At 45.5% G+C, this 27,328-nt stretch overlaps 1 protein-coding gene across 1 annotated transcript in view; it reads left to right on the forward strand.

The window, feature by feature from the left end:
- The window catches only part of LOC138527482 (DNA topoisomerase I, mitochondrial-like), a 2,081,463-nt gene that overhangs the window by 960,870 nt on the left and 1,093,265 nt on the right, over positions 1-27,328 (forward strand). Inside the window, exon 19 of the mRNA XM_069638684.1 lies at positions 1,540-1,661. Coding sequence (XP_069494785.1) covers positions 1,540-1,661 — 122 coding nt within the window. The remainder of the gene's footprint in view (positions 1-1,539; positions 1,662-27,328) is intronic.

Below are 27,328 nucleotides of genomic sequence, written 5' to 3' on the forward strand. Positions count from 1 at the left end.
ATGTGCAGAATTCCGCCTCAGCCACGGTCTCTCCTCACGTGACCATGCCAAAACTGACAGGGTGCCAGACCCACGAGGGAGAAGTCGCCTGGGTCCCACGTTTGAGACACAGGCTGCAACAATGAAATGACCCAATGGACACCTACAGCGATGGGAATGGTCTGCTCTCAGGCATATGAGCAAATCCACATATTGTCTGCACGAACACAGTGTTACATATTGTTGCAAATGACAGGTACACCGCGTGCTGGGAACAACGATGGTCCCAGGCTGGGGGGCTTGTGAGTGGACCAATCAGAACATGGGGCACTCATCACTGACGCCACTAACAATAGCCAATCATTAGGGGTCTTTGTGTAACAATTTTCAAGTATCTAATAGAAGGGACAACCCAAGTATACCACCTGACTGACCCTTAACCACTAACAGCGTTCTCTAGACGTATGCTATACTAACCCTACCACTCGAGGAACCAATCCTGAGTGGCGATAGGTTTTTTGCTAACTTTCCCAGGTGACGCAAGTAGCGCATCATACTGAGGCAAAAAGGGGCCTGCGAGCCCCACGAATTTCGAGAGTCTGGACGGACGCGTACGATCCTAGACCCATCCCTGCCGTTATTCAATAAACAGCAGAACCACCTTGCTTCTTGTGTGTGCCTCATACTCATTTTTTGGGATAAGCGGGAGGAGTTGGGGCCTCCCAGCCCGGAGGTCCGCGGAAGGCCCAGCCGACCCCGGGAGAAACCCCCCGACAATGTCCAGGGTCAGAGTGGACAATCGACTCTTTGTGGGATATGCTGGACACCGATTGGGCCAGGCTGTTATCAAACAGACCTTATCCAGGTGGATTATCCTCACTATTACGGAGTTGGAGGAACATCCTGTCGAAATAACTTTACCAGTTGGTAAGTAACTTGATCATCTAACTCTCACCTAGTCAGAATCTTCAACACCGTCAGATGGTTAGATGTGTTCAAACCTCAGAGGTGCTCATGTAAACAGAGCACACATGTACAAGCAACAGCAGCTAAATCGATCCTCCTATCCCCATTGTGAAACTGCAACACACGCCAAACAAAACATGATTACAGTTAGAAACGGTGCCACGCAAGTCCCATACTAAATGTATTTTTGCGGTGGCATCAGTGACCATGTAAAAAAAGAACTCTGGGGAACGCATTAAAGATGCGCATGCTTGGGTTGTCAACCAGTTTCTGCTGTCAGTTATTTACAGCATTCATCCCGACACATACACACATCAAACCGTGCACTTCTCTTCTGAAAGAGACCCTCTCCATTGTCGCATCGTAGCTTGCAGTGCTGTGCCGCAAGTGTGTCGGCTATCTTTGTGCTAGTGTATTAAATTAAAGGGAACTGGGAGTGCAGTAGCAAACGGAGCAAGTTGTCCTTTGTGTGATGAATGCAAACACAAGATTTGAGAGGGTTGTCTCTCTTTGAATTAGCAGTTTGAGTTGATGAGTTCCTTTAATCCGGGCACTTGCATATGAAATGTAACATTTCTTTTTTTTTTGGTCTAGGCAAACCACTGAAGCTTTGTAAAGCAGCAGAAGAAGTTACTAGTTTTTTTGCGAAAATGCTGGATCATGAATACACAACCAATGATGTGTTTCGGAAAAACTTTTTCATGGACTGGAGAAAGGTAAAATGACACTGTGAATCAAGGGGTCACCCATTGTAATTCTGCACTTTGTTTAACACTGCTTTCTTCTTCATGTTAACTCTTCGGGATGTTCCTCTTTGAACGTTGAGTTATGCCCCAGTGTTGTAGGTTGATATGTTGGTAGGTGCAGTTCTTGGAGTCCAATGACCTTCCTGCCCAGTTTTCATCTCAGGCACTGAACCTGGTCTTCCTTCTCGGTGGTTTCAGCATCCTAGCTTGAAGAGCCATGGATCATGAGTCAAAAGGCTAATGATGCCTGTGCCATTCCCTGGCTGCAAGCAGGTTTCAGAGGGAGTATAAACCTCATGAGCACTGTGGCCATTCTGCTATCAAGTGAGTAAAGCGTTCCTTAAATGGGCCCAGCCACCCACTGTCCTATACTTTACTCCAATTCAGCCCTCTTAATTTAGATCATATGACACACAGGCTGTAGATAACAAAAACAGCCCACTGTTCTTATTACCAAAGACAAGACTGACTTTCATGGGAGAAACCATGAGCAACAGCAGACGCCAGGGCACCAGGGCAGGTTGAGGCTGTGAGTCGGGGTGGAGCTGCAGTGGGGACCATAAGGCAGAAGGTGGTTTGTTTATCCGACCAGCGAATGAGGTACTTTGTAAGGGTCCGTAGCAAACAGTTGAACAAGTTGTCACAGAAACAGAGGAAGGCAATCTGCCCACTGGAATGCCACGTCCAGTTACCTCCGTCTGGTGTGTCAGGTCCAGAAGGTACGTGGAAGACAGACCATGTAGGCACCCTTGTCTTGGCAACCTCACCTTTCTGCTTGCTGAGGCAGGTGGGTATATGTTAATGTGCGCAGGGGCAAGTCCCCCTATTGTCAGTCATTGTTTTTCTGAGGACACCTTCTCTTCAGAATACTTAAGTCAAGAATTCTATAACCATGTTCATGTAGGAATAGGGGGGTAACATTTGGGCATAATCCATCCAACCAACTGCATATTTTAAATTCTTCTCAAGTTTTGAATGGCCCTATAAAGTGTCTTACAAACCACAAACATTTCTATATCGGGTGTCGTTATGAGTATCAAAGGAGAAACTTGTGTTTCCGTAGATTAGTTAGCCAACATACATTGTGCATCCTCTAGAAAACTACTAAATTTCCCCATCCATATGCTGCCATCACTAATTTTCTCTAATTTTGAGTTTGATCAGGGTGCATCCTACATCTCCTTAATGTACCAATTCAATTTTCAGTCTGATGGAATGAGGTGGTCCAAACTTCTCAACTCTCATTAATGCTTGCAGCTGCAGAGACCATTCTGCCGTCAGCCTTATGTAGGGTTGTATGGTTCGATTTACAGGCCTCTCACAAGGCCAGCTATGCATCACACAATGCACCACACTCTGTAGGTCAGTGTGCACCTCAATTGCACTTAGACTATGGCTCTGCAGGCTAGATTTACTGTGGCAACCATAGGCAAAGATAGCTTTAATAAAACAATGTGCCCTTCTGTTTCTTGGATGAAGTGTATCAATATGTTTATCACACTACTCTTGCCAACTCAAGTGGCACCCATTTGCCGGACTATTCACTATTTGAGGCCCATTTAAAAAATGAAGTGCATTTCATAATCTGCTCCTCCTTGATAGAATGTTGTAGCTATAAAGGCAACCTTGCTTTCTCTGGGCCAGAACAGCACCCAGTACATAGGTACTGGCAAATGTCTCCATGTCTTCACCACTGGGCTCAGCCATAGTGCTGACGTGATGGGCTCTATAGCACCTTTTTGCAAGTTGTGTAGAATTGCTATGAATTTTCTCCTAGCCTTCAGTGGCCGGGCATGCACCTTGTGCTAGACCAAAATTGTCCTGTGCCTAAATTCAACCATGTGTGGTAAGCCTTTGCAGCATTCCTATCATTGTGTAAACATTCCCAAGTTTGGATTTCTCCCTGCTGTTGGGGCTTGTTCTTCCAAACATGGAACCAGCCTAATTCTCAGTTCACCCTGCCGTCTCCACACCACTGTCACCTTGCCTCTTGTAGAAATAAACTTTGAAAAATGTTTTCATTTGCTTGAATTCAGCCTTGGCACAAAAACATGCAAGAGTTGAATCTTTCTTCCATTGTATCTGCCTTTGTTAAACTGGGTTTGTGTCCACACTGCACAGTACATTATAGTTTGCTGCTGACACTATGGCCATAATGACACCCCAGTATGCCAAACACTTTGCTTTATTTCAAGAAATGTTGATATTGCAGCAGGGTGCACTTGTGCTCTTATGATCCTCTCCCATAACAATCAACACAAGGCGTGATCGTTCCCTTTGCATATGCTCCTCTTCTGGGTTGGTTTCCACTGAAGGGCCCTTCAAATTCATACTCTAATGGCTGATTATTGAGTATTCTCCTCACTTCTAGTACATGAGGTACTTACCCCATGCCTAGGGCTGGGATCTGGCATTGTTAGCTGTCTGATTTGAAGTTATGGCCGCCCCCTCTTTCTCACTTGAACTTCCTGGTCCCTTCTGTTCCTCTTGTGTGTTCTGCTTGTCAGTCGGTGTACTTCTCAATCTTTTGTTGACCTAATCAAGTGTTCTATCCTTTAAGTGATAGTATAGTATGTTCAAGGCTCTGGGATTTGTGTAAGTAGTCTTTCCTTGAAATGTTGTGTTGGCAGTGTACAATAGTGGCATGATTCGAGACTTCTTTCTTTTTCCACCTGTCACTGCAAACTTCACGATATCTGTGCTACTTCGAGGATATCCTCCTGATTTTAAATGCTGAAGTGCAAGACTTTCAACCTCCAACTGTCCTGAAAAAGTACATTTCCTCAACACCTCCATAAGAATAAAAGATGACCACCTACCTGCCACCAGCCAAAGACCACAGTAAACCACAAACCTACTGATGAGGCTGGCTATTTGAAGAGTGATGGCTTCCACCCAGTGCACGCAAAGCATGCTGTAATATTCAGCCTTGCATTTAATACAACAGATTGTACTCAGACGCAAGGGACTAGAATAAAAACATACAAGCTTTGAGATCCAATGGAAACAATCGCAGAATTATGGACAGCAATATTCACAGGGCAACAAGGATTCCCTGGAGCCCTCATGTTAGAATAGAGAACAGAGGCCCAAAAGAAGGTGCTACTGGTAGTCCCATACAATCCAGAGTTGGAAGTCCTCCATAAGATTGTTAAGGAACTACAACCAATTACTCAACCCAAAGAATGTAATTTCCCTGAGTTGGCCCTCCTTTCAAACAACTAGCCATTCGGAAAGAAATAATGGAAAGAGGCAAACTGCATTCGACTAGCACAGAATCCTGAACCATGCCTTGCAAAAGATGCCTAACCTGCTCACATGTCAAGATTTTGGATACAGTCGCATGGGGCAGGATTACAACATTGTTTACTTGATTATGTGCATGAAATGCCCCAGTCGGTCTACTGTGCCGGGGAAATTAGTCAATAACTACATTAACACAAGTATCTCCATGGTCTGTGACGAGCATTGCACAGAATAGGCCCAGTTAGTGAACATTTTTCAGAAGCAAATATACCCTTGATCTTAAAATTGCTGCACTCTGTGCTAATTTAAGGACTGACAAAGCCAGGAAGACTTATAAATTATAAAGCATGCAGATATTCAATACTTTGATGGGGGGCTTGAAAAGATATTGCAGTTTCATGAATCGCTGTCCCATCTAACAAACTCTCAACACGTAATGATGCTGGCATCACAACATTCAGATTTGACACGTTCTATCAATGTTTCCAAAGCTGTACGCTGGCATCTGAATGACACTGCACCGACTCCACCAGCCTCTCTAAGACAATCCCTTGTTTCCAGACTCACTCCAGCCCGGCCACACAAGCTTTCCAAAGGCACGTGAAAGGCCTCTGTCCCATGTCAGACCCCGCCCTTTTCACATGAAAGTAAGTGAACACCATTTGCATAGTGTTTGACACAAACTTGGCACACTGGGCTCCACGAGTAAAATGCTTGACACATGACTGGTTGTGCCCCCTCTCTACCTGCTTTGTAGATGCACAAGGTTGATATGTGGGTGATTGTGCAACAAATACTCTCTGTAAAGGGAACGGCCTGACATACTGAGCTGATGGTTGACTGCACCTCACATGACACACACTATACCACCCCTCCTGCCATCCTGAGAGCACTTTAACAGAGTGGGTTGTGTTCCTATTTTCCTTATTTTCCTTCTCTTTAGTTCCACTGAACCCTGTCCAACATACCACAACGTACCATTAAAGCCTTGAAGACTGCAATTTGTGTGTAGTTTACAACATCTGTAATGCTCGACTCTCTGAAAGTACCAATCTGATGGACAGACAAGGAAAAAAGGGATCCCAGAAGTAGCTTTTTAACCAGGAATATAGTAATATTTTTGTCAGGATTAGTTTCATCCTCCCTGTGGACGTGGTCAAGACCACACATGCTTACAAATAAATACTGTTAGCCTAATAATGTACTGACTTGTCTATTGCATCAACACTTTTTTTCTATCTTTGGCTAAATATCTTCCTATGTATCTTAGTGCTATTTTATGCATGTCATATTTCAACCCAAGACAGCCCACTCTCAAGGTTTCAGGCAACTTATACAATAGCACTGCCCTATGGACAGAAGACATTTTCCTGAAGCAGAGGCTTGACATTTGAGCTAATTTACATTTTCACAATGCATCAACTATCTGGCTCTGGATGTGACGTTCCAGTGATGGCTACTGGGTGGCCCTTTGTTTTGTGCGACTTGGCTGATGTCTTAAATCGGTTTTCAAATGTTATGTTTTTTTTAAACAAAGCCTTTTAAACCAACACATCATAACTTTGCTGGTGTTTGCTAAATATAATATACACATGCAGACGTGCGCATATGCACAGCCCAAATGGCAGCCTGATGGTGTTGAAGGGTTGGAGCATCAGGGCAGTCATAGAATACTATAATTAGGTGAATGCGATTGGCGGGAATAAGCTGTCCACTCGTTATGTAAAAAAAAGGATGTTGAGGCCTGCAAGGGCGACAACCTACTGAGTTCCAGCGTTTCCGATGAAGTTTAGTTGCCAGGTTTTAGGCTTCTGACTGGTAAGAATCAATAATGTGTCAACCTGCAGACTACTGCAGTGTAGATAATTGTTTGAGACCTGCTTACATATATATTAGAGTTGCACTTTAAGTATGCCTGTGTATACAAGTAGCTGTAATTCCCAAGAACGATTCCTTTGCTTCCAAGTGGGATTATATATATAATCAGCCACAGACGTTTTATTATTTTACACACACGGTCTGCTTTTCACTGTGCACCCCTCCTGATGACTTGTAGAATACATTATCCAAAGTCTATCAATCAGGAGGAAAATTGTTGTTGATGGAACGTTGATTGCAGGAGTGAGATGCAATTATTTTAGGAATTCATTAAAATTAATAAGGAAGATCTCCCGCTTCTGAATAGGGTTGGAATTCCTAATTTGCCAAATTCATTGTCACCTTGTTCCGCTTCCGGCTTGTTGGAGATGGATTAGTTTAGTTCTGATCTTTATTTATGCAGTGTTCAAGTTCTGGTCCTTCTTCCTTTTCTAATCCGCTCTAGTAGGAGAAATCATAAAGATCCGCTCAAGGTTCATGTAGAGGAGCTAGACGATAGGTTTTCTGCTGCCCCAGTTATAAAAATCAAGTGGTAACACAAGTGCATGTACATTATACCCCTCTGCTCCATTGGATAGTAGAACGGCTCACTTCAAGGTACTAGAAAACGATATGTTTGACATAAGCCCTTGGAGACAAATCAACCACCAAAGACCTGTGGCCGTGCACATGCAAGGATTCCTTCCACCCGGCAGGAGATACACGCTGGTCCTTTGTTCCAAAAACAAACCCAGCACTGACTTGTGTGGGTCAGTTTGGAAAAATCCACTTGGAGATAATGATTTCGTCCTTCCCTGGCCTCATTGGTATTCTGGGAGTTGGGAACAAATCAATCCATGTTAGGTCTGTAATTGCCAGGCACAAGGTGGGGAAGAAGAAATATCAGTGGATGCCTCCATGCAATTTTTCAAAGGCCTTCTTTGCAGTTACGCTGAGCCAATCTGGTGCCCTTTGTGCAGCTACTCAATTTTTGAAGCTTGGAAGGTGATGGCTTCCTTATTGAGCCTGAAGATGAAAGTGTGTTTACCTCTTTATGTAGGTAATAACATTGCAACTATTTCCAATTAAACAACTTTAAAGTGGCTTGGGAGAAGGGAAAGATATTTTGCCCCATGAAAAAAGGACAATGTACCACTAATGAAATCTGTGGTCTAGCAAGACTTCTCACGCATTGCTAAGCGACAGCAGATCATTGGAGGCTGTACATTAATTGCATGTGTTACTACTTTTTATCACCTATGGATGGAAAACCATCCAAAGTGGGACAGTTGGCTGTATTTACATTCACAAATGTCTGAAAGAGCTAGACAAAAATGGCCGTCTAATCTGCAGATTTCACATCTGATGGGTGCAAGTGATTTATAACTGGTTGTCAATTGAGAAAAAGTTGAATCTTCACTTAAAGAAAATTAATCAACGTATGGCCACACTTACACTGCAGACAGATATCAATCACATTGATGTTACTTCAACCTTTCTTTGTGATATAAAGTTGGTTGGAATGGCCATCATGCCTTTCTTTTATGATATTTGTTGAGTCCTTACTTAATCTGAACTAGCAAAAGGTGGTCAATGGTTATAGGAGGAATATGCAATACAATAGGAATCATCAGCAAATAATTCCTGATCATAAACAAGGCAATATATTTAGCAATAAAAGAGTACAGTACACACAGCCTTCAGGCTAAAGTAATTACTGGGTAGGAACTGTGACAAATCCAGGGAATATGTCCCTTTTTCCCAAAGGGGAGGCACTCCCTTTGGGAATGGGGAGGTGAGCCTGCTAAGATAGCACCCCATAGGGGGCAATGCAAGTAGGATCCCACTGGGGGGACTCCCCCTCAGAAAGGGATTTTTTTAATCCATCCTCATGTGAAGTCCCATGTGTGTGTTTGGCTATGTAGGGATTGATCGGGATAATTGTGTGCGTGGCCCTTTATAAATGGCTAATGTGGTTTCTGACCACTTGTTAATACCATAATTACGAGAACTGCAGAATCAGATTGCCCACCTCATTTCAGCCTGACCCATAAAAGGTGGCACCACGTGAGGAAGAGGAAATTCTGCAGAGCCAGCAAGAGGAAATCCTGTGGAGCCAGTGAGAGGAGGAGCCCCCTGCAGAGCCAGCCACTAGACGAGACCTTGTCCTGGAGACAGGAAGGGGAAGCAGCCCGACACAGAAGGCGTGTTACGCGCAGGAGGCGAGAAGCCTGTAGAATGCTGCTCTTTCTGAGATGTCCATAGCCGAGGAGACTCGAAGAAAGGAGAGAAATCCGAACCACGCCAGAAGTGGTTCACGGGCCCCCACAGCCAACGGTGCTGACGAACCATCAGACTGTGGCTGGAAAAAACCAAGAGAGAACCCGAACTGAGGTTCAGTGCCAGACCAGAAGATTGCAACTCTGACTAGCGAAGTATACTTTGGTTTCGGGGAGGATGATGGAGTGGCTGGAGATGCTCCAAGGGCCGGTGCGAGACAAGCTACCCCATTGTGGAATGCAAAACCAGAGACTTCAAGGCAGGGTGGAAGCCAAGAGACCACAAGACTGGGCGATATTATCATTACCCCAAGAGTACGAGTATCGGGCGACCCCGATCGATTGGAAGAGCCAGACTATTATGACGAAAAAGGAGGATGAATAAAGACCTTTTTTTTTTTAAAGCTGAACTTTGATCTATACCACTAGGAGAAACCAGAGAGGCATTTGGGCGGGTTCCGAAGCATCTGTCAAGACTTGATGGTCGTGTAGTCGATGAAACCTCCGTCCCCAAGTACCACTCGAGTAAACAAGAAATTACTGCCCGAGCGGTCCTTGAGGCCACAGGTGGTGAATTTCGTCAGCCGGAACCAGGAATGCCGGAAGATGCCCCCTATGACCACTGTAAGGCAAACACAGAGTTAGGTCATAAACACAGAACCCTAGACTTGTATATGAATATGTAAGAAGTCTACAATAGGGCTTACCCTTAGGAGTTGGTCGGGACCCAATATTGGTGTAGGAATGTTATCGGAGGCAGCCGGCAAGGGTGACGACAAGATGACAGCTTGGTAATGCACTTAGTAGGATGAAATCACCACCTGACATAGAAGCCAGAAGCTGTGAGTCAATCAGTTGAAAGGTACGTGATCCAAGAACAAAGTTCATAACAAAAGGGCAATCCAATAGCAGTCCGGGGACGAAAACGTGGTCGAGTCCAGGAGAGAACAGTTCCAGCAGGGTAAAGGAAAAAGGAGTAAGTTACAGGCAAAGGTACCGTGAAGGAAGAAGCCAAATCAGAGTCCAAGATCAATCCGAGGTCAGTGGTAGTCTGTAATCCGTAATGCGCCCAACAGGATCAGCTGTGAAGCACTTGAGGACAGTCAGCGCGTCGCTTTTGAACGCTGACTAATGATCATGTGACTCTCATCATCCGTCACGTGATCGAACGTGCTGAAGGAGGAGCTCCCAGGTGCCGGCAACGGAGACGTTGTAGAATGCCCTGGCGCGTCTCCATGGCAACTGCCAACGCCGGAATGGAAACCAACGCCGGGATGGGAAATGAGGCAAAAACCGGCGTCGCTGACCTTGTCCCACCCTTTGCCGGCAGGCCTGCAGGGGAGAGTATGTCCTGGCATGTATTTTGGTGGTGATAGTGGGGGCTGGATTATGGGATGTGTCCACGGAACGCGTGGATGAAGATGGGGGCGTGACAGCAACCCATCCTTTTATAGGTTGAGAAGAAATCCCATTCCAGACTTCTGGTTAGGTTTGTTTCTCCTTTTTGTTAGTGTAGGGACAGCACTTAGGTTGGGACAAAGAACTCTTATGTTTTTTTTTTTTTATTGTGTTATAGTTCAAAAGACAAAGAACTTTTCACAAATGAAACATAATAGAAACATAATTACAAAACAGCATAATTAACAAATAGTAAAATCAGCAACAATTACAAGTTAGATATAAACATAAAATTCAATCATAAAATACTATATAAGCATATTGTAAATACAGAGATTCAGATACAAGAGCCTAGGCATCAATATTCTGAAGACTCATAAGTAGTTTGACCTCTTCTTCAAATTTACGTAAGCGTTCTTTAGCCACTTTCCATATCTGAGTAATGGCAATAATCAGATAATTGCTCCTCCCAGAAAGACAGCGCAACCAAAAATGTTCACTTTTAATATCATTAAATTCCCAATTTAGTTTGGCAAAATATTTATCATAGGTAGAACTCATCGAACAGCAGCAGGTCAGAACATGTCTTATTGTTTCCACCTTGTCATTATTTGCACAGAGTCTACATATCCTTTTTTCTTTCGATAGACCCATCCAAGTTCCACAAACCCCCAGGACATTTAGACGGTTAAGTCTAATATCCATGAAGATTCTGCGATTGATCTGTGATGGCATAAGGAGGAGGTACCTTTGAGGTTCTTTATAACTAAAAGGCATCATTGCGAAAGTATGCAAAGAACTCAAAGAAGAAACCTTATCATGGCTAGTCACCCAGTCCCACTTTTCAATGACATTTTTTAGGGATTTTAACACCACACCTTCACCATGTTCCCACCTCGGTGTCCAGCAGATTTTTTCAAACAATTGTAAATTGCGTTCTTTGAATGTATAAAGATCCTCCATCTTACCCTCCTCCAAACCTTCCTTAAGGATGTATAGAAGGGTTCCAGGGTGTGCAAATTACATTTTTGTATATAGTTTAGCCCTGTTATGTTCAATTTGGGTAGCCAAGGAAATGAGCCCAACTTCCATGCGAACCGCCTGAATAGGTGTATAATTGTTCAGACCCAACAATCTGCGCCATATGACACCTTCAATGGCATCTGCCCAATCAGACCAATCCGCAAATGAAGTCTCCAATGCATGCAAAAACATGGCCACCAGTTTTTGTTTATATATATTAATAATGCCAAGCAAGCTATAACCAGCCGTTTTTTTTTAAAGGACATAACTGCTGTAAGTGTGGCCATAACTTTAGCTCTTTTATTCTGTTGTACCATCTTATTCAAGGTTCCTCTATCACCACAGAGCTCATAACCGAAATATTTATAGGAGTTAACTTTTCTAATCACACCCAAAGAGCACGATATTCCCTCCTTCTTACAACTATTCATACCCACAGCCATGAACTGAGTTTTGCCAAGGTTAAGTAAGACCATTCACATTTGCATGGTCACATACAGCATTGGCACTATTACAGATGCCACTATATGTATTATCGCAAATAACGATATCGTCCGCATAACATATCCAACCAATTGTATGTGAGTCCATTCTAGGAAAAGCATTCATTTTAGGTTAAAATTTTCCACCAAAATCTGCCTTAAATAGGTTGTAGAGAGTGGGTGCCAATGTACAACCCCGTCTGACCCCTTTAGCAATAGCTACAGGCTCAGACATAGAACCCTCATTGTCAATACATATCCTGGCCTTACTATCATCGTAGATCATTTTACAAACATATAGGAGATGGGATGGCATACCAAGCAACTCCAATTTAGTTCACAATCTAGCCCGCTCAACTGAGTCAAAGGCTGAGGAGAAGTCAATAAATACCATATAAAGCGGCAGCCCATTCTTACCCTTAGCCTGTTCAATGAGGGTGTTGACTATTAAGATATTATCCCGAGTAGATCACCCTTTGCGAAAGCCAGTTTATGCCCTATCAAGAATATGATCATTGTCAATCCACTTATTTATTTCACGTAGGACTATTGTACAGAAGATCTTACTAGACACGTCAGTGAGAGCAAGGAGCCTATAATTCTCAGGCAAATTCCGGTGTCCCGACTTAAACACAGGAATAATATGAGACAGCTTCCAAGAAATAGGCATTATACCAGTATCGATAACTTTCTGGAAGATAATCCTCAATATCTCAGACCAGACCTCCGGATTATCTTTGATAATAACATTACAAAGGCCATCAGGCCCAGGGGCTCTGGAAGTTTTTAGTCCCTTAATTACCATGAGGATATCTTCCCTTACTATAGATAAAGTGTCAATGGGTCGTTTAGCCAGAGTAGTAGCCTCTCCCTTAAATTTATTAGCAAGATACTTAACCCATATGTGGCTGTTAATATAGGAATAGCCTGCTCAGAATTCCCAGTTTTACCGAGGGATCTAAAACTAGCCCAGAATTCCCTAGTATTACCGTCAAGAAGTAAGCAAACCATATATTGCCAATTAGTATTGTTCACAGAAGACAGATATCATCTTATCTAATTCCGATGTCGGTTCCTGATCTTTCTCTTCTCAATACACATTAGTACAGGATCATAACCGCTAGCCTCACACAGACGGAGCTTTCTACGCTTCTCCCTTTTCATAACTCTAATAACTCTATCATAGACTCTAATTCTATTGGGATTATCCTTAAAGGGACCAAGCTTACTACCGACAGGCATAATATCAAGGAGATGTTTAGATAGCCAAACACTAATATCATCTGCAGAGAGATAGCGAAGATGTTCAATATTAATATCTAGGCACCATTTTTTTGCTTTAGTTAGATTAATATCCGACCAACGGATCCTATTACCACGGTTAGAAATATTAATCCCCTTAGTTGTATCCACTGCAGCAATCAAATGCTCCCATGTCACCGTACATTGTAGGAGAGAATGATCACTAAATTCATTAGGCAAGATATGTAAACCAGTGATATTATCAAATAGCTTATCACTCATACAGATAAAATCAAGCAAAGAAGAATGGCAACCATTAGTCCAAATCGTGGTAGTCTTGTTGGGATCAGAGCAACTTCCATTCAGCACCACTAGATCATCTCCTTAATAAATGTGGACCATTTTTCAGCTTTCATCATATCTCCCAGATTATAACACAGGATATTGGAATTCAGATCACCGCCAAGTACTATATTAGTCAGACCATCGGACAGGCATTTATCAAGCAAACATTCATAAATACTCTGCTGGATAGCGGTGGTAAATACCCGGAGGGTGATAGCTATTAATCAAAAGCATCCACACCCCATGCTGTAAATACAACTCGACAATCAGTACATTAGGATTAGCAGAGACCAGATCACATTTGGCGGCATGTAAACTGTTGGATATCAATGTTAGCAGTCCCCCAAAGGACCTTCCCTTTTCACATTTTTTTGCAGGATTGGAAAATGCTGTGAAACCCTCAAATACAGCGTCTTGCATTAACCATTTTTCTTGTAGGAGGACAATATGTACATTGGATAGGACATCATATGAGCCTCATTCTGAGAATAGGTGACAATGTCCTCTCGTGTTCCAAGAGATTAGTGTGGTATCATCTCAGGATCTATTTTGACCTAGAGGTAAAATGGAGCAAAGCCATTCCCAGTGTGATTTAATAAATCGTTATCAATCACTTGGCCATTAGCTTGCTTTAAATTGCTAGAGTATTCATGGCTAGCCTTGTTAGGTGGACAGTTAGATCCATCTTCATTGACATCTAGCAAACATCCACATTCTTTAAACTCATTTTTGTTCCCTGATAAGACATACAACAGCCTCAGAGTAACAGTGGACTCGAGTAAGTAACCCTTGACATGGCTCAACAAACTTAAAATCCCCACTTTTAAGTATTCTTAGATGAAGTTGTGCATTAATGATCTAAAGAAGTTTGCCTCTGTCAATCAATTTTTTTGTTTTCTTAGTACTGCCTATAATGGAGAACTGTTTATTAGGTAAGTACACCGACTTTGTATGGGTTAATTAAAGGTTTCCTAGTGTTGGTGAAAACTTCCAAAGGTAGTTTATTAACCACATCAGAAAACTTGACTTTAGATTTCTTATTTGCCGTGTTAAATACAGCAGATTCATCCAAACTTTATCTGAGCTATCAGCATTTGAATCAGTGGTATCAAATGAACTATCATCAGGTATACAAACTGACCCCCTTGATGGCAAGCAATCGGGTGCTTTGGCGACTTTTACTTTAGGCTCATCAGTACCAGTGAGCCAAGAAGTAAGATTCCCACTATTTAGAGCACGCTTTTGTGCTTTCCTTACAGCTCGCTTTCTGCCTCTTTTGGACTTTATCGCTTTCAGTACCTGCTCATGGGCAGTTTCCGACGCTTCAGAGGCCTTGTCTATTTTCTTAGTCACATTTTGCCTCCTTCTACTTTCTCTCTTTGACAGATGGCAATCTGCCAGACTCTCAGAATCACTACCAGCAAGAATTTCAACCAATGTGGATTCCAGGTTTTCAGTTAACAATACAGGTGTCGCCTCCTTTACAGGCACGTTTTCCACTGCGATCTTACAGCCCGACACAGGACTTGGCACTGACTTTGCCAAATCCTTAAGTGCATCTGCATTATTTTTGACCTGAGAAACAATAGTGTAACACAATCGCAATAGAATTTTCAAAGCAAAACTGGAAGTGACATTGAGCCTCCAAGTCCTTGAGTTTAGTTTCAATGTTGAATTTCATACAATCAGAATTAACTTCAGATGCAACGTTTTCTTGTGTTCCTAATTCAACCAGACTGTCCGCTAACCCTGTAGGTTTAGGGGAGCAGGAAAGTCTGTTGTTGATGATGATAGGAAGAGTATTGGAAATAGTTTCTTCAGCTAACAAAGTAGCCGGGACAGCAGCAGTCTTTGCTGGAATAAAGCTATGATCTTTCCACCTTTCAAGTTCTGTAATTTGGCCTTCTAGGCTATAGCAGAGGTTCAGCAATGAGTTATTATTATCAAATTCCAATGAAGTGCACGCCTCATCACATAGGGATGACGCTGCCTCAGCTGGATCTGAATGAATCTGTGCAACTGCCGTTGGATCAGAGAAAAAGTCAGTCATCTTCTTATCCTTATTAATCACTGTGTGAGTGCTTGTTTCCGCCATCTCCACATCTTTGATATCATTCCTACTCTTTTTCCCACCTTTTAGTTTACTTCTTAATTTCATGATAAGGTGTCACACCTATAGATAGGTTTAGGTAGGATAGGAAATGAAGCGAAGAGTAGCCCAAGCCACACAGATATGTTAACACTAGTTCAAAGATCAGCAGTCACCAGCTAACAAATACTGTGTTAATGTGCTTAGAGCCCCAAGGGGCAGCAAACTGGTTCAAAAGATCAACAGATCCACAGTCACCAGTAAATAGTAATTTATATATCAAGCCCCAAAAGCGGCAAACTGGTTCAAAGATCACAGATCAACAGTCACCAGTAAGCAGCATATCTTTCAGACCCATTTACAGTCTAGAGATTTAGCCCTGTCCAGCCATAGGGCGCTGGATAGTGGATTGAATTACGGAGACCACCGTCGCCAGTGCAAAATCAAAGAACTAAGACTTAACGGCAGAAGCCATATAGCGCAGTCTGCCTCTAGTATACTGTCCTCAAAACACAGGACCATTAATACTTAGTTTACATAGAGCACTTACTCTGATACCAAACACATAGCAAACAGAGATATTATAACAGTTTTACTGGATATTACCAGGCTCAACTGGTTAAATCCTGCGCCATGTCTCCTTGTCAGCGTGATGCAAAGGGCAGAATACTGGGAACGGCAGCTCCGAGAGAATCACAGTATTCGCAGAAATCGCCGTGTCTCAGTCAGCTGTAAAGCCAAGGTATACTGACGAGCGTTGCAGGCGAATGAGGCACCACAGTCCTGGCAGCCCTGTCAGCCGGCGTCAAACAGCCAAGGATTAGCCCAGAAAATTAGCCCCGATCACTGCAGCCACACCGCCGCTGGGTTCCGGATTAGAGGAAAGGACCCAATGAAAAGCGCGTACACGTACGCAGAGACCCAGATCCTTAGAGAGCCGTCAAGCCGCACCTCACACACTGGAAAAAAGAATGTAACGACATAAGGCCGCTTCCGACAGCTAAGAATCTTACCACAATCTTACCAAACTCTTACGTTTTTGTGACATCCTGAGAGCACCCTTTGTTTTCTTTTAAATAGAGCAAATAAGCCCTTAGAGTTTGGGAAAGGCTAGGCCTTAATCTCCTTTTTTTCAAACTTTGAGCTACAACATGACCTCTTTTCTGCCTCCTGAATCTGACTTAACACATAACATTGTGTGAGTGTGGACTGCCATGTTGGGAAAAGATCCTGGTGCTGAGGGGCCTGTATTTGGGGTGAGTCAGGGCAGATTCTGTCAGTTTCACCAGATTCAGTGAAGGGAGGTTGAATGACTGAATGGAAATGTTTTACATTCTGCGAGCATATTAGGCGAATGCCTGTTGATTGAGTTTTTTTTTTTATAAATGACGAATCCGGTCTTGAATATGATGCAAGCTGGTAAAGGGAACCGGTATATGTCTAAGAGTATTGTGAATTGTTCAAAAAGATGTGGTGGGGAGACGGTATGGTAACCCTGGTTTTGCAGAGTTCTTGAAATAATAAGGTATTTACCCTGCCAATGTTGGAGGGAAGGAAAAAGGGCTCGACATTCTTCAATAAGCGCAGCTAGTGGCTAGTGGCTTGTCACATTATTTTTGAGTGAGGTGTTGAAGCCTACAAGATTCATGTTTAAGGCATGAATGAAAGTTGTCTCTATGTGCCTCCATGGAGGGCTAAATAGCTCTGCTTGACCCGGTTGAGCCCAAGATATTTTGACCTCAGAACAAACTGTTAACATTAATACATGAAAGCCGGACAAGTATGTGCATAGGTGAATGCTCTGTGCATGGCCACAGCATTCTTCCACCTTCAGTTCTCGTCTCCCACCGGCCACTAGGTAAGCCAATGCTTTTGGCTTTGCTGAAGCTTTGAAGTGGTCGGAAAGTATAACGTGGCTGAACCCAGGATAAAAGCCCCTGCCACTTTGTCTTGTTTGCAGTCAGTTACTCCATAGGAGCCTTATGGGAGGTGTGTCCCAGGGGGTCTGTCTACACAAGCCAGCTCTGTTACATGCCTACTCACTATGGCAGCCTGCCAAAGCTCACCCAGCAACATTAGAAGTAGCGCACCACCATACGAAGCCTGCAGACGAGTGGAGTTGGGGAAGCAGCGTTGTGCGCTATTGTGTCTACTGCGTTATTTGCGTTCCTATCTGTGTGTGTTGCCCACTTCTTTGCATGTGTACCCGACTGTCTCTGTACCTGACTTGGACTCCCGATGAATTCTGGTCTGTGTACTGTGATGGATCTATGGATTTTGTCCCCTCGCCCCAAGAGGGAGCTACCCCCTTTGGGGCTAGGGAGGTGAGCCTGCTAAGCTTAGCACCCACTAGGGGACAGGGCAAGTGGAATCCCACTGGGCATGATCCATCCCCCTCTACCCCCCAGTAGCACAGGCAGTCCTTAAATAGGGATTTGTTACCCTCCCTTATTTCAAGAATAGAATGTTTGGGAATCGTACAAAAATGTCAACCTGGGAACTGCGACGGCTGAAAATGCCGACTTTTCTTTTTTTAACCCCTCCCTTACACTATATATATATATATATATATATATATATATATATGTGGGGGGGGGTTAAGTGTATATTATTATTATGAGGGGACTGCGGGGGCATATATCTGTGGTGTAAGGGGTTAAAAAAAAGTCAGCATTTTCGGCCGTCGCAGTGATCACATAGATCCAAAATGTTTGCTGGTTATGTGGGAATTATGTAAGGAGTTACTACTACATACAATGGCTGGTGTGGTTTCTGACCTTAATCAGGTGACCCAGAGATGAGGGCATATGCCCAATCCCTGGCTACCTAGAAGGGGAAGAACTCATTCACATTGGTAGGAGAGAAGAGAGAGTCCCACAGAGCCACAGGGATGAACCTTCCTCCTGTGCGGTGTGGCATGGAGAGACGAGCCTGCACCCAGTGTGGTGCTGTGATCTGCAGTGGAGGCCTCCGGAATGTGCGGCAAAGCAGCCGCAGCAGAGAACCAAGAGGTCCGAGAGGAGTCCCAGTGGAGGGAGCTGTAGGCACTGAACGTCAGTGAGATGGGCAGCTGCTGGCAAGACTCCCCCAGGAGCCAGTGGGAAGGGGGCCCCCCATTCCAGCAGAGATTAGCAAGCTGTCCGAGCAATACCACACCACCTCCCCAATGCACCCGACCGGAGGAGCACTGCCTGAAAGAAAAAGGTACACAGACACTTAGGGATGTCTGGAGATGGGTGGAAGGTCAAGATCTGGACAACCCCAGGGTGGCTTGAGAACCAGACAACCCCAGGGCAGGGCGAGAACCGGATGACAGCAGGGAGCGGTGAGAGTAATTCAAACCCAAGATGGGTCCAAGATGGGCCAAAGAGAGAACACCCAGATTGGGGTCCGCAGAGGGGGGGGGTAATCAACAGGAGGAGTAGAGTATTGGATAGTAAACTCAGGGGAGTACCTGGAACAGGACTTCCAAATCCCACGGGGTTCACACACCCATGACTGGTACAAAGTGTCTGACAAATCAAGAGAGGGCAGTAAAGACAAACTAAGCAAATCCACAAGCTGAAGTGGGACAGGTGAAAAAGACATTGACGCCTAGTTACTTGACCTGAGCAATAGGGTCTGGGACCCGCTTTTGAGAAAAGGGACACATCACTGGATCAGAAACCAACCCCAAGTCACCCATGGGCAGGAGGCCCTAGCTTTGTCTGTTCGCTTCTATTCTGTTTTAGTGGGAGGGACAGAAATCTGGGTAGATTAGGTTTTCTGGACAATAGACTGAAGTAATGTTCTAGGACATCCTGATGATCACTCTTTTAGACTTTATTATTTAGTTTTGGCCAGTAGGTAGCTGTAAAGCACAACCTATAAGCCAAAACTATTTAATTAGAGTACAACCAGGGAGAAATGGCATATGAGGAGGGACACAAACCTTTAAGAAGTTATTTGGTGATTTACCCACTCATTGACTACCTTTTGCCATGCTAATTTCCACCCACTTCCTGCTCTTCCCGACCCAAAAAACATCCTTCTGTTATCTGAGCTACCTTTTTCCAAGCCATACCATCAAACTGTGTGCTCAAAGTGCCTGCCAGTGTTTTTTCAAATCGGTCTTCTCAGAGTTATTGACTTAATTGCAGTTGTAAACATGCTACTGGTGTAATAAAAATTACTTAACCAGCTCTGCCTTCAGCCACACAATTTATAAGCACAATGTGTGTCCTTCATTGCTGTCTTGTTAAAAACAAGCATTGGCAAAGCCAAAAGTTGTGGCTTGTGTACAAGATTTGGGCTTTTGCCAGCCACTATTATGTTTTCCAGTTTGTACGATCTATATCCAGTTACCACTACATCAACGCCTGGCTAATGTCTTTCCTATGCCTGTACCAACGCCAAAACTATTGCCATTGCCAATGCTTGTCTTTTGGATGGGGCCAAGACTGGTAGGGACGATAAGATTGTTTTGAATTCGACGTGTTATCCAAAATGACACCTTGTCCGTCTCCTGATTCTGACCTGCCACATACCTCTGTACCTGTCTGTGTGGCTGTGATATTTTGTGGAATGTGTTACTGCTGAATGGGATATTTGGTAAAATATGTATCACTGACTTGTTTAGCGGGATATAAGTGCAATACTGCAGAAATGTGGATATTGGAGAAACGTGTGCATTAGCTCAGCAATGTGAATATTTAAACAACTAAGTGGATTGCTGCCTCATGTATATTGTGCAAGGTACTTGTATTACTGTGGCATACAAAACAAAGCAACGAGTTGCTCGCCCTAGACAGGAGGGAACATCTCTACCACGAGCAATTCTCTAGTTGCTTGCGATTGAGAAGAAACATAAAATACTTAAAAGAACTCTGTGCTGCCCATACAGCTTCACAGTGCAGTATAGCAAAATGCACCTGCGCAAAGATAATCCAATACATATCAACAAGGATGCTCGGATACATCAGCGACATACGAGAAACCATACTATCCACTGGACAAAAAGGATCTGCTTTCTGGAACCTGGTTGCCAGCATCTGGAACTCTACACCAAAGGTAACTTTAACATCTGGAAATGTGCCCAAGACTTGGCTTTTCAATGCCTAAGCAACTAAGCCAGCCCCCCAAAACGAAAGACTGTGGCATTTTATGCCAACCAACTAACTGGACCAGACAAGAAGGTGGCTACCACCTATTAAGCAACTAAGACAGCCCCCCCAAAATGAAAGCCTGTGACATTTTATGCCAACCAACTAACTGGACCAGACAAGAAGGTGGCTACTGTTGCATAGTGTATACCATTGCTACGCATGCGCGAACGGCAAAGAGGCTCGCGCATGCGCTGTTATAATAAAGACGGTCTGCCGTTAGTTGTAGCCGGGGACCCGAGCAGTAAAACCCGCGTCCTGAGTGGTCCCTAGCGTGTGCATGCATGCCTGCGTGTGAGTGCCGGTGGGGGCCCTGGGCAGCCCCCACCATATAACAGCTACCACCTATTTTACAGGTCTCCTAATTCTCAAGTGCAAATGTGCATTACTACGGCAAATGTGTGATTGCTGCTGCATTTTGAAATGTGGTAAATATGTACTTCACTACAGTATTGCATGCATGTAGAACTGTGGCTTTGTGTAAACTGAAAGGCATGGTGGTTACTGAACAGAAATTCTCAGATTTAATATAAAAAATGTCCTCATCACCCAACTCAGCGGCCCATGTATCGACCATAGAAAGAGATGACACAGGATTTCAGTCTGCATCTCCAGGGATAAAGTGATCTCTCAAACATGTATTTTAATCGACAGTGTTCCATGTCATTTCGCCCCCAAAAATTACTTTGAGGTAATTTACTTCAAAATTATTACTTTTAAATTTTACCTAGTTATTTTTCAAATACATTTGGCCGGCTCTGGGTACCCGCTTCATTACTACCCCTACTCTAATCCACTCAACACAACCTTTTTACCCCATAACCCACAAATACATATATATTTCGAAGTAATTGCTTCAAAGTAAATTACTTTGAAGTTATTTCCGTCCTTGAAACCATGGGATACCCTTGACTGCTAATATGGGCATAGTTATGTGCTGGCTTTGGTGTACGTATGCCCTATTAGCACTGTGGCCTGGGGCGCCAGCCAGACTGGAAGCTCAGAACAGTGGCTATATTCCCTGGCACAAGCCCGCTTTCCGTGCTTCCCCAGTGCTCAACCCCCCCTTTCCCCCACCGTGTGCCTCACTAGTTCCACCCTGTCCGCCGACCGCTTGTGGTGTGGGGGTCTAGTTGTTTGGGGCAACGTGAGCACCGTGACTGTGTCATGACGCTCACGTGCTCCTTTAATAAAAGGGGCTCTGCTGGCACTGCGAGGGCAGAGCAGCAGAGCCCCAGGAAGTGGCAACTCGTGTCTGTGTTGTCCTTGTGCGGTGTGGGCCTGCCACGTGGTCGTGGCCTTGTGTGTGCGGTGCGGTCCGAGTGCCCTCGGAGCCGCGACCGCTGGAGTCAGGGGGTGACACCCCCTCACAGTGGATCCTGCGCCCGGTGACACCGGGCGCCGTAGGGTGCTGCCCTACGCGAGGTTCGCCGGCTGATACCCGGCTCGCCTCTCGTGTCGGGTGATACCGACACCCTCGGTGGGCTGCCCCGGAGACCGGAGGCAGCCCACAACACTGGCGACGAGGTCGCGCCTGCCACTTGGCATTTGGCGGCAGGCAGGAGGAAGGACCCGCGCATGCGGCCGCAGTTGGCGGCGTGTGGTGGAGTCGGTGTGACCTGCCAGGGGTGGTCCGGCGGTGCCCGTGTTGCGGCGTGGGTGGCAGGTGAGGGGAACTGGTGCCCGTGCCGAGGTCCCTTGCCCATACCCCCAAAAGAAGGGGAAGTGACATTGGCGGCGCGAACCGCCGGGCAAAACATTGCCGGCGAGTTGGGGCCTGGACCCAAAACAATGGAAGGGGGCGGGGCTTGAAGCTCCGCCCCGCTGCAGCGTTCTCCTTTGGACCGGAGAGCGCAATTCACTGAGCCCGGGCTGCTGATGGGTGAAAGTTGCAAAACAAAAGAGGAAGGGGGCGTGGCCTACTAATCCGGGCCGTGGTGGTGGTGAAGAGAGGGTGATCAGGTTCCCCGCTCCCCAGATGAACGGGAATCTGAGCCCGGCAACAGCTCCCCGCTCCCCATATGAACGGGAATCTGAGCCCGGCAACAACTGGTGAGCTGCCACCAAGATAGCAGTGGTGGCAGAGGGGTGTCCTAAACATTCTGTTCTGGTGCCTGCATCAGCATTCAGCCCCAGGGGTAGCGGCTCCATTTGGAGTGCTCGTGCGCCCGCTGGGAGGGGCAGGCTGGTTGGCACCACGGAGGTCCACACCCGGTGAGTGCACGGAGAGGGGCCTACAGCAGCAAGAACGCGAAGGCGTCAACGGGCTGCCCACATCTGGACACCCCTGCCATCATCCACACCCCAGAAGGTACTGTCCACCCACGGTCTACAACGGTCAACTGCTATTGACATAACAAGTATCCGCCCCGCAGTTATCATGGTGGACGAGGACAGTGAAGGCATATGTCAAGGCCAGCTTGCCCCGATACCCCACTTCGATATCCTGGGTGCGCCTGCCGGTCTGGGGTCCCGGTGGGTGGAGAACCTGGAATTGTACTTCGATGCAGTCGAGATCAAGGGTGCAGCGAAACGCCCGACACTCCTGTACTCTGCTGGACTGGCCGTTCAGAGGCTGTTTAAGACACTAAGGCCAGCGAATCAATCCTACAGCGCGGCCATCGCAGCCCTGAATGGGTACTTCTGACCCATGGTTAATCGGGACTACGAACGGTTCCGAATGAGGTGTGCCAGGCAGGAAGAAGGAGAGAGTCTTGATGCGTTCCACGGCAAGTTGCGTGGCATTGCGCTGTCCTGTGATCTGGGAAATTTCGAGGAAGACGAGGTCAGAGCGCAGATCATCTACGGCTGCAGCTCCACCAAACTGCGCAAGCAGGTCCTGAGTGACCCCGCGCTGACCCTCGATCGAATACTGGAGCTTGGCCGGGCCCAGGAACTGGCGGAGGTGCGGGCCTCGGCCATGGATTCCTCTAGAAACCATTTAAAGATGGAGGTCCCCACGCACCGAGTGAAGGTTGAGGAGGTGGCGGCTGTCGGCAGGTGGTCAGGAGGACGAGTGATGAGGAGGGGAGACTGGCCGAGGAGAGACCCCAATGCCATAATGTCCTCAGTGTGGGTGGGATCTGCCACACCCGCAGGACTGCCCGGCGATGGGACAAATCTGTGGAAGGTGCGGGAAAGGAGACCATTTCGCCCAAGTCTGTCTCGCTCCAGCCCCAGCCGGTCTGGCAGGGGCATCAGTGGGGAGTGAGGTAAAGGGGAGAAGGACCCCCAAGGTGGCGGCGGTTCAGGTGACGGAGAGTCCCCGAGAAGCACCGTATGACATAGGGGAGGAGTACGAAGAGAATGTATTCTTCTTGTCCTGCAGCGGCGCCGGGGGACAGTTTGATCCCAGGATTTTCTGAGGGGGAGGACCCCGTCATAGGGCCCCATGGTGGGGGAGGACTGGAACACACCTGTTTGTTTTGCGGTGTCACAAAATGTTTGGGTTTGAGTAGTGGTTAGGTGGTGCGCGGACTGGAATGCACCAAAAGCGTGTGGTGGGTTTTGGTTAATTTTTGTTTGGTTATAATAAAGGAGGGATGTGGTGTGGGGGTCTAGTTGTTTGGGGCAATGTGAGCGCCGTGACGGTGTAATGACGCTCAGGTGCTCCTTTAATAAGATGGCAGAGCAGCAGAGCCCCAGGAAGTGGCAACTCGTGTCTGTGTTGTCCTTGTGCGATGTGGGCCTGCCACGTGGTCGTGGCCTTGTGTGTGCGGTGCGGTCCGAGTGCCCTCGGAGCCGCGACCGCTGGAGTCAGGGGATGACACTCCCTCACAGTGGATCCTGCGCCCGGTGACACCGGGCGCCGTATGGTGCTGCCCTACGCGAGGTTCGGCGGCTGATACCCGGCTCGCCTCTCGTGTCGGGTGATCCCGACACCCTCGGTGGGCTGCCCCGGAGACCGGAGGCAGCCCACAACACCGCTGCAGTGCCTTAAGCACCCAGGAAAAAGCACACCTGCTTAGTAAAGTCTAAAACAAATGATATTTTTAAAAAAGTCAATACCTTCGTTCACGTGACATGGCGTTTCTTTGAGTCTCCGCTTTGTGTTGCTTAGCTCATTGAAAGCAACATTGAAAATGGACTGCCTTTCACACAACGGGCATCCCAGAACCGAAGTTGTGACATTTTAAAAAATAATTTATTTTGGCCTTTAGAACCTGCGCTGGAGTTCAGTGAATGCTAGTTGTGATATTAACCAAGGCTCAGGCCCTTAGGGTGGACGGCGGGCAGCTGGCTTGGCCCACATCATCGGTTACTATAGCCTCAGTAGCATAGGATACATTATACAAAGACTATTTATTTATGTTGAATTGAGCTTATCATATAGACCATTTATTTGAGATCGATGGACTTCTGTCTTGTAGATTGTTGGGAGTACATGGCATTCCCCAATCATTGATTAAAATGATTGTAGGACCCTTTTTTTAACTAGTTTTAGGAATAATGGCTATTTGTTGTTTTTTTGTGCTCGTTTAAAGTTGATTTTATACATTGTTAAAATGCATCATTTTACACAATAGCTGGTAAACTACAATGATCAAATAATACACATCATAACATAAAAAAAGGCCACAGATGTTCTGCCAAACGTTCACCATTTGAAGAATAAATGATTTCTGATGACTTTTCAATAACTGAATGAATGACAAACGTCTCACGAGACAAGTTTTCCAGATTAGAAACAAATCGTGCAAAATCACCAAACCTCATCAACTTGCCCTAATGGTTCCAGGAGTGATCCTATCTGAGGTGGGAAGGGAGTGAGGCACGGCTGCGTTTGTGAACTCCCTTCTCAACCCTAGTGGCATCCACTGCAGATATCTCTCATTGCCAGGACAGGAGATTCCTGATCCTAAAATATGAAGAGGATGCAGTGCTGCAGGCCCAGCCGCCCAGATCTCTCCAGATCCCTCTTGTGAATTTCTCTGCCAATTACATGTAAAGCCAGGGCCAAACAGGGACTGCTGTAAAGTGCTAGGCTATGTGCTTTGCCAACCGTCCTGGTAAGATCCCCCCATATTGCTCAATGGTGTACAGACTTCTCCTATTCAGGGATCCAGTTCAACTACAGACTGATGTGGAAGGGGAATGTAGAAGTAGAGGTCCAGTATGAACCAGGTCATTGTGGGGGGTCTTTAGATTTGCAACAAATGTGGATCAACATTTAGTAGAGCACATGCTGGGGCTATGTAGAGGAAAATCTCTGATGACGGGCATATGGCAGTGAATGCTGGGCGTGTACAAATAGAAAGTCTTTACAGGGTACTGAGAACACTTTTTGTGCATGCCTTTTAGGGGTATCCGCTTCTACACATCACACATTTTGCACTTAGAACTGGGTTTTGTGGTGGACATTTGTAAGTGCTTTTTTTCAAATAGAAAATACCCAGCTTGCCCTATTGCTATAGGGTAATTACATACCCAACTAAATTAAACTAAGGTGCTTGTCTGCCATCAGTAAGTCAACCATCAAAAATGACCTCCGTCCAAACCTAACCCTATCTGATATTACCACTAATGATACTAACTAAACTGGACCCAAAGAAATCTCTTCCGATGACCTCCCCATGGCTTTCTTTTTTCTTGCGTCTTCTCCCAGTCTAGTCTTGTTTCATACAAGTCTGTAATATCTAAATGCCTCTTGTATCACAAAAGTACTACTCTGGTACTGAAATATCGTTCATGAGCTCCTGTAGCTCTTCCCAACTGTTGGTGGGTCGTGTTTCCCTGAGCAAATGACCCTTAATATTGTTCTCTTGAATATGGTCTCTTAAACACTTCCTTTCATTCTGGGTCATTCCGCTGACTTATTAGTTTTGAAAGTTTCCCACCTCTGGGATCGTTCTTTCTCGGTGCACTCCATGTGGTACTCCTAGGTCATAATACGTTTCAGGATTTTTCTTACAGGGGTCTCCCCACTCTTTAACAATGTTCTCTCTTGAAATCACTTCTTGGGCTTTTCCCTCTTCTCCATGATAGCTGTTTCCACTTTAACACTTTGCAACCTTTTTCCTGCTTTAGGTTTTTGAATATCTCCTTCGATATCAGTTTCTGCTCGGTCGTTATTCTGCTAATACATGTATCACAATCATAGTCTCTTTGTTTAATTATTCATCCCCCCGTTCCTCCAGCACACCCCTGTATCTGCATCAGCCTTGGGTGAGCGCAGGATTCGGCCCACCCTCGGCTAGGTCAGTTTCCTCCCTTCACTTTCACTTTCGCTTCTCGGTTTCTTGGTTGCTCCAGTCTCGGTTTCTCTTTAGCTCTTTGCGCCCCCCGAATGGTGGTGGGTGGAAGCTTTCCTCGCTTTCTATCATCCAGGATTCTGTGTAGTTACGAGGGCTCCAGATCCACCACAGTACCTTTTGTGGTAATGCCACCTCTTTGTACGGTTCCTATGATTCCATCCTGACAACACTTCTCCAGCTGTCGCTGTGCTGGTCCTCTATCTCCGAATTGCTTTTCCTGCTTCTCTGTGTACTGCTGGCTCCATTGCACTCAGCTCTGCCTCTTCTGACGTCATGGGTGT

The sequence above is a fragment of the Ambystoma mexicanum genome, chromosome 1q (assembly GCF_040938575.1).
Source record: "Ambystoma mexicanum isolate Mex_15411 chromosome 1q, UKY_AmexF1_1, whole genome shotgun sequence".
Classification (NCBI taxonomy): Eukaryota; Metazoa; Chordata; class Amphibia; order Caudata; family Ambystomatidae; genus Ambystoma; species Ambystoma mexicanum.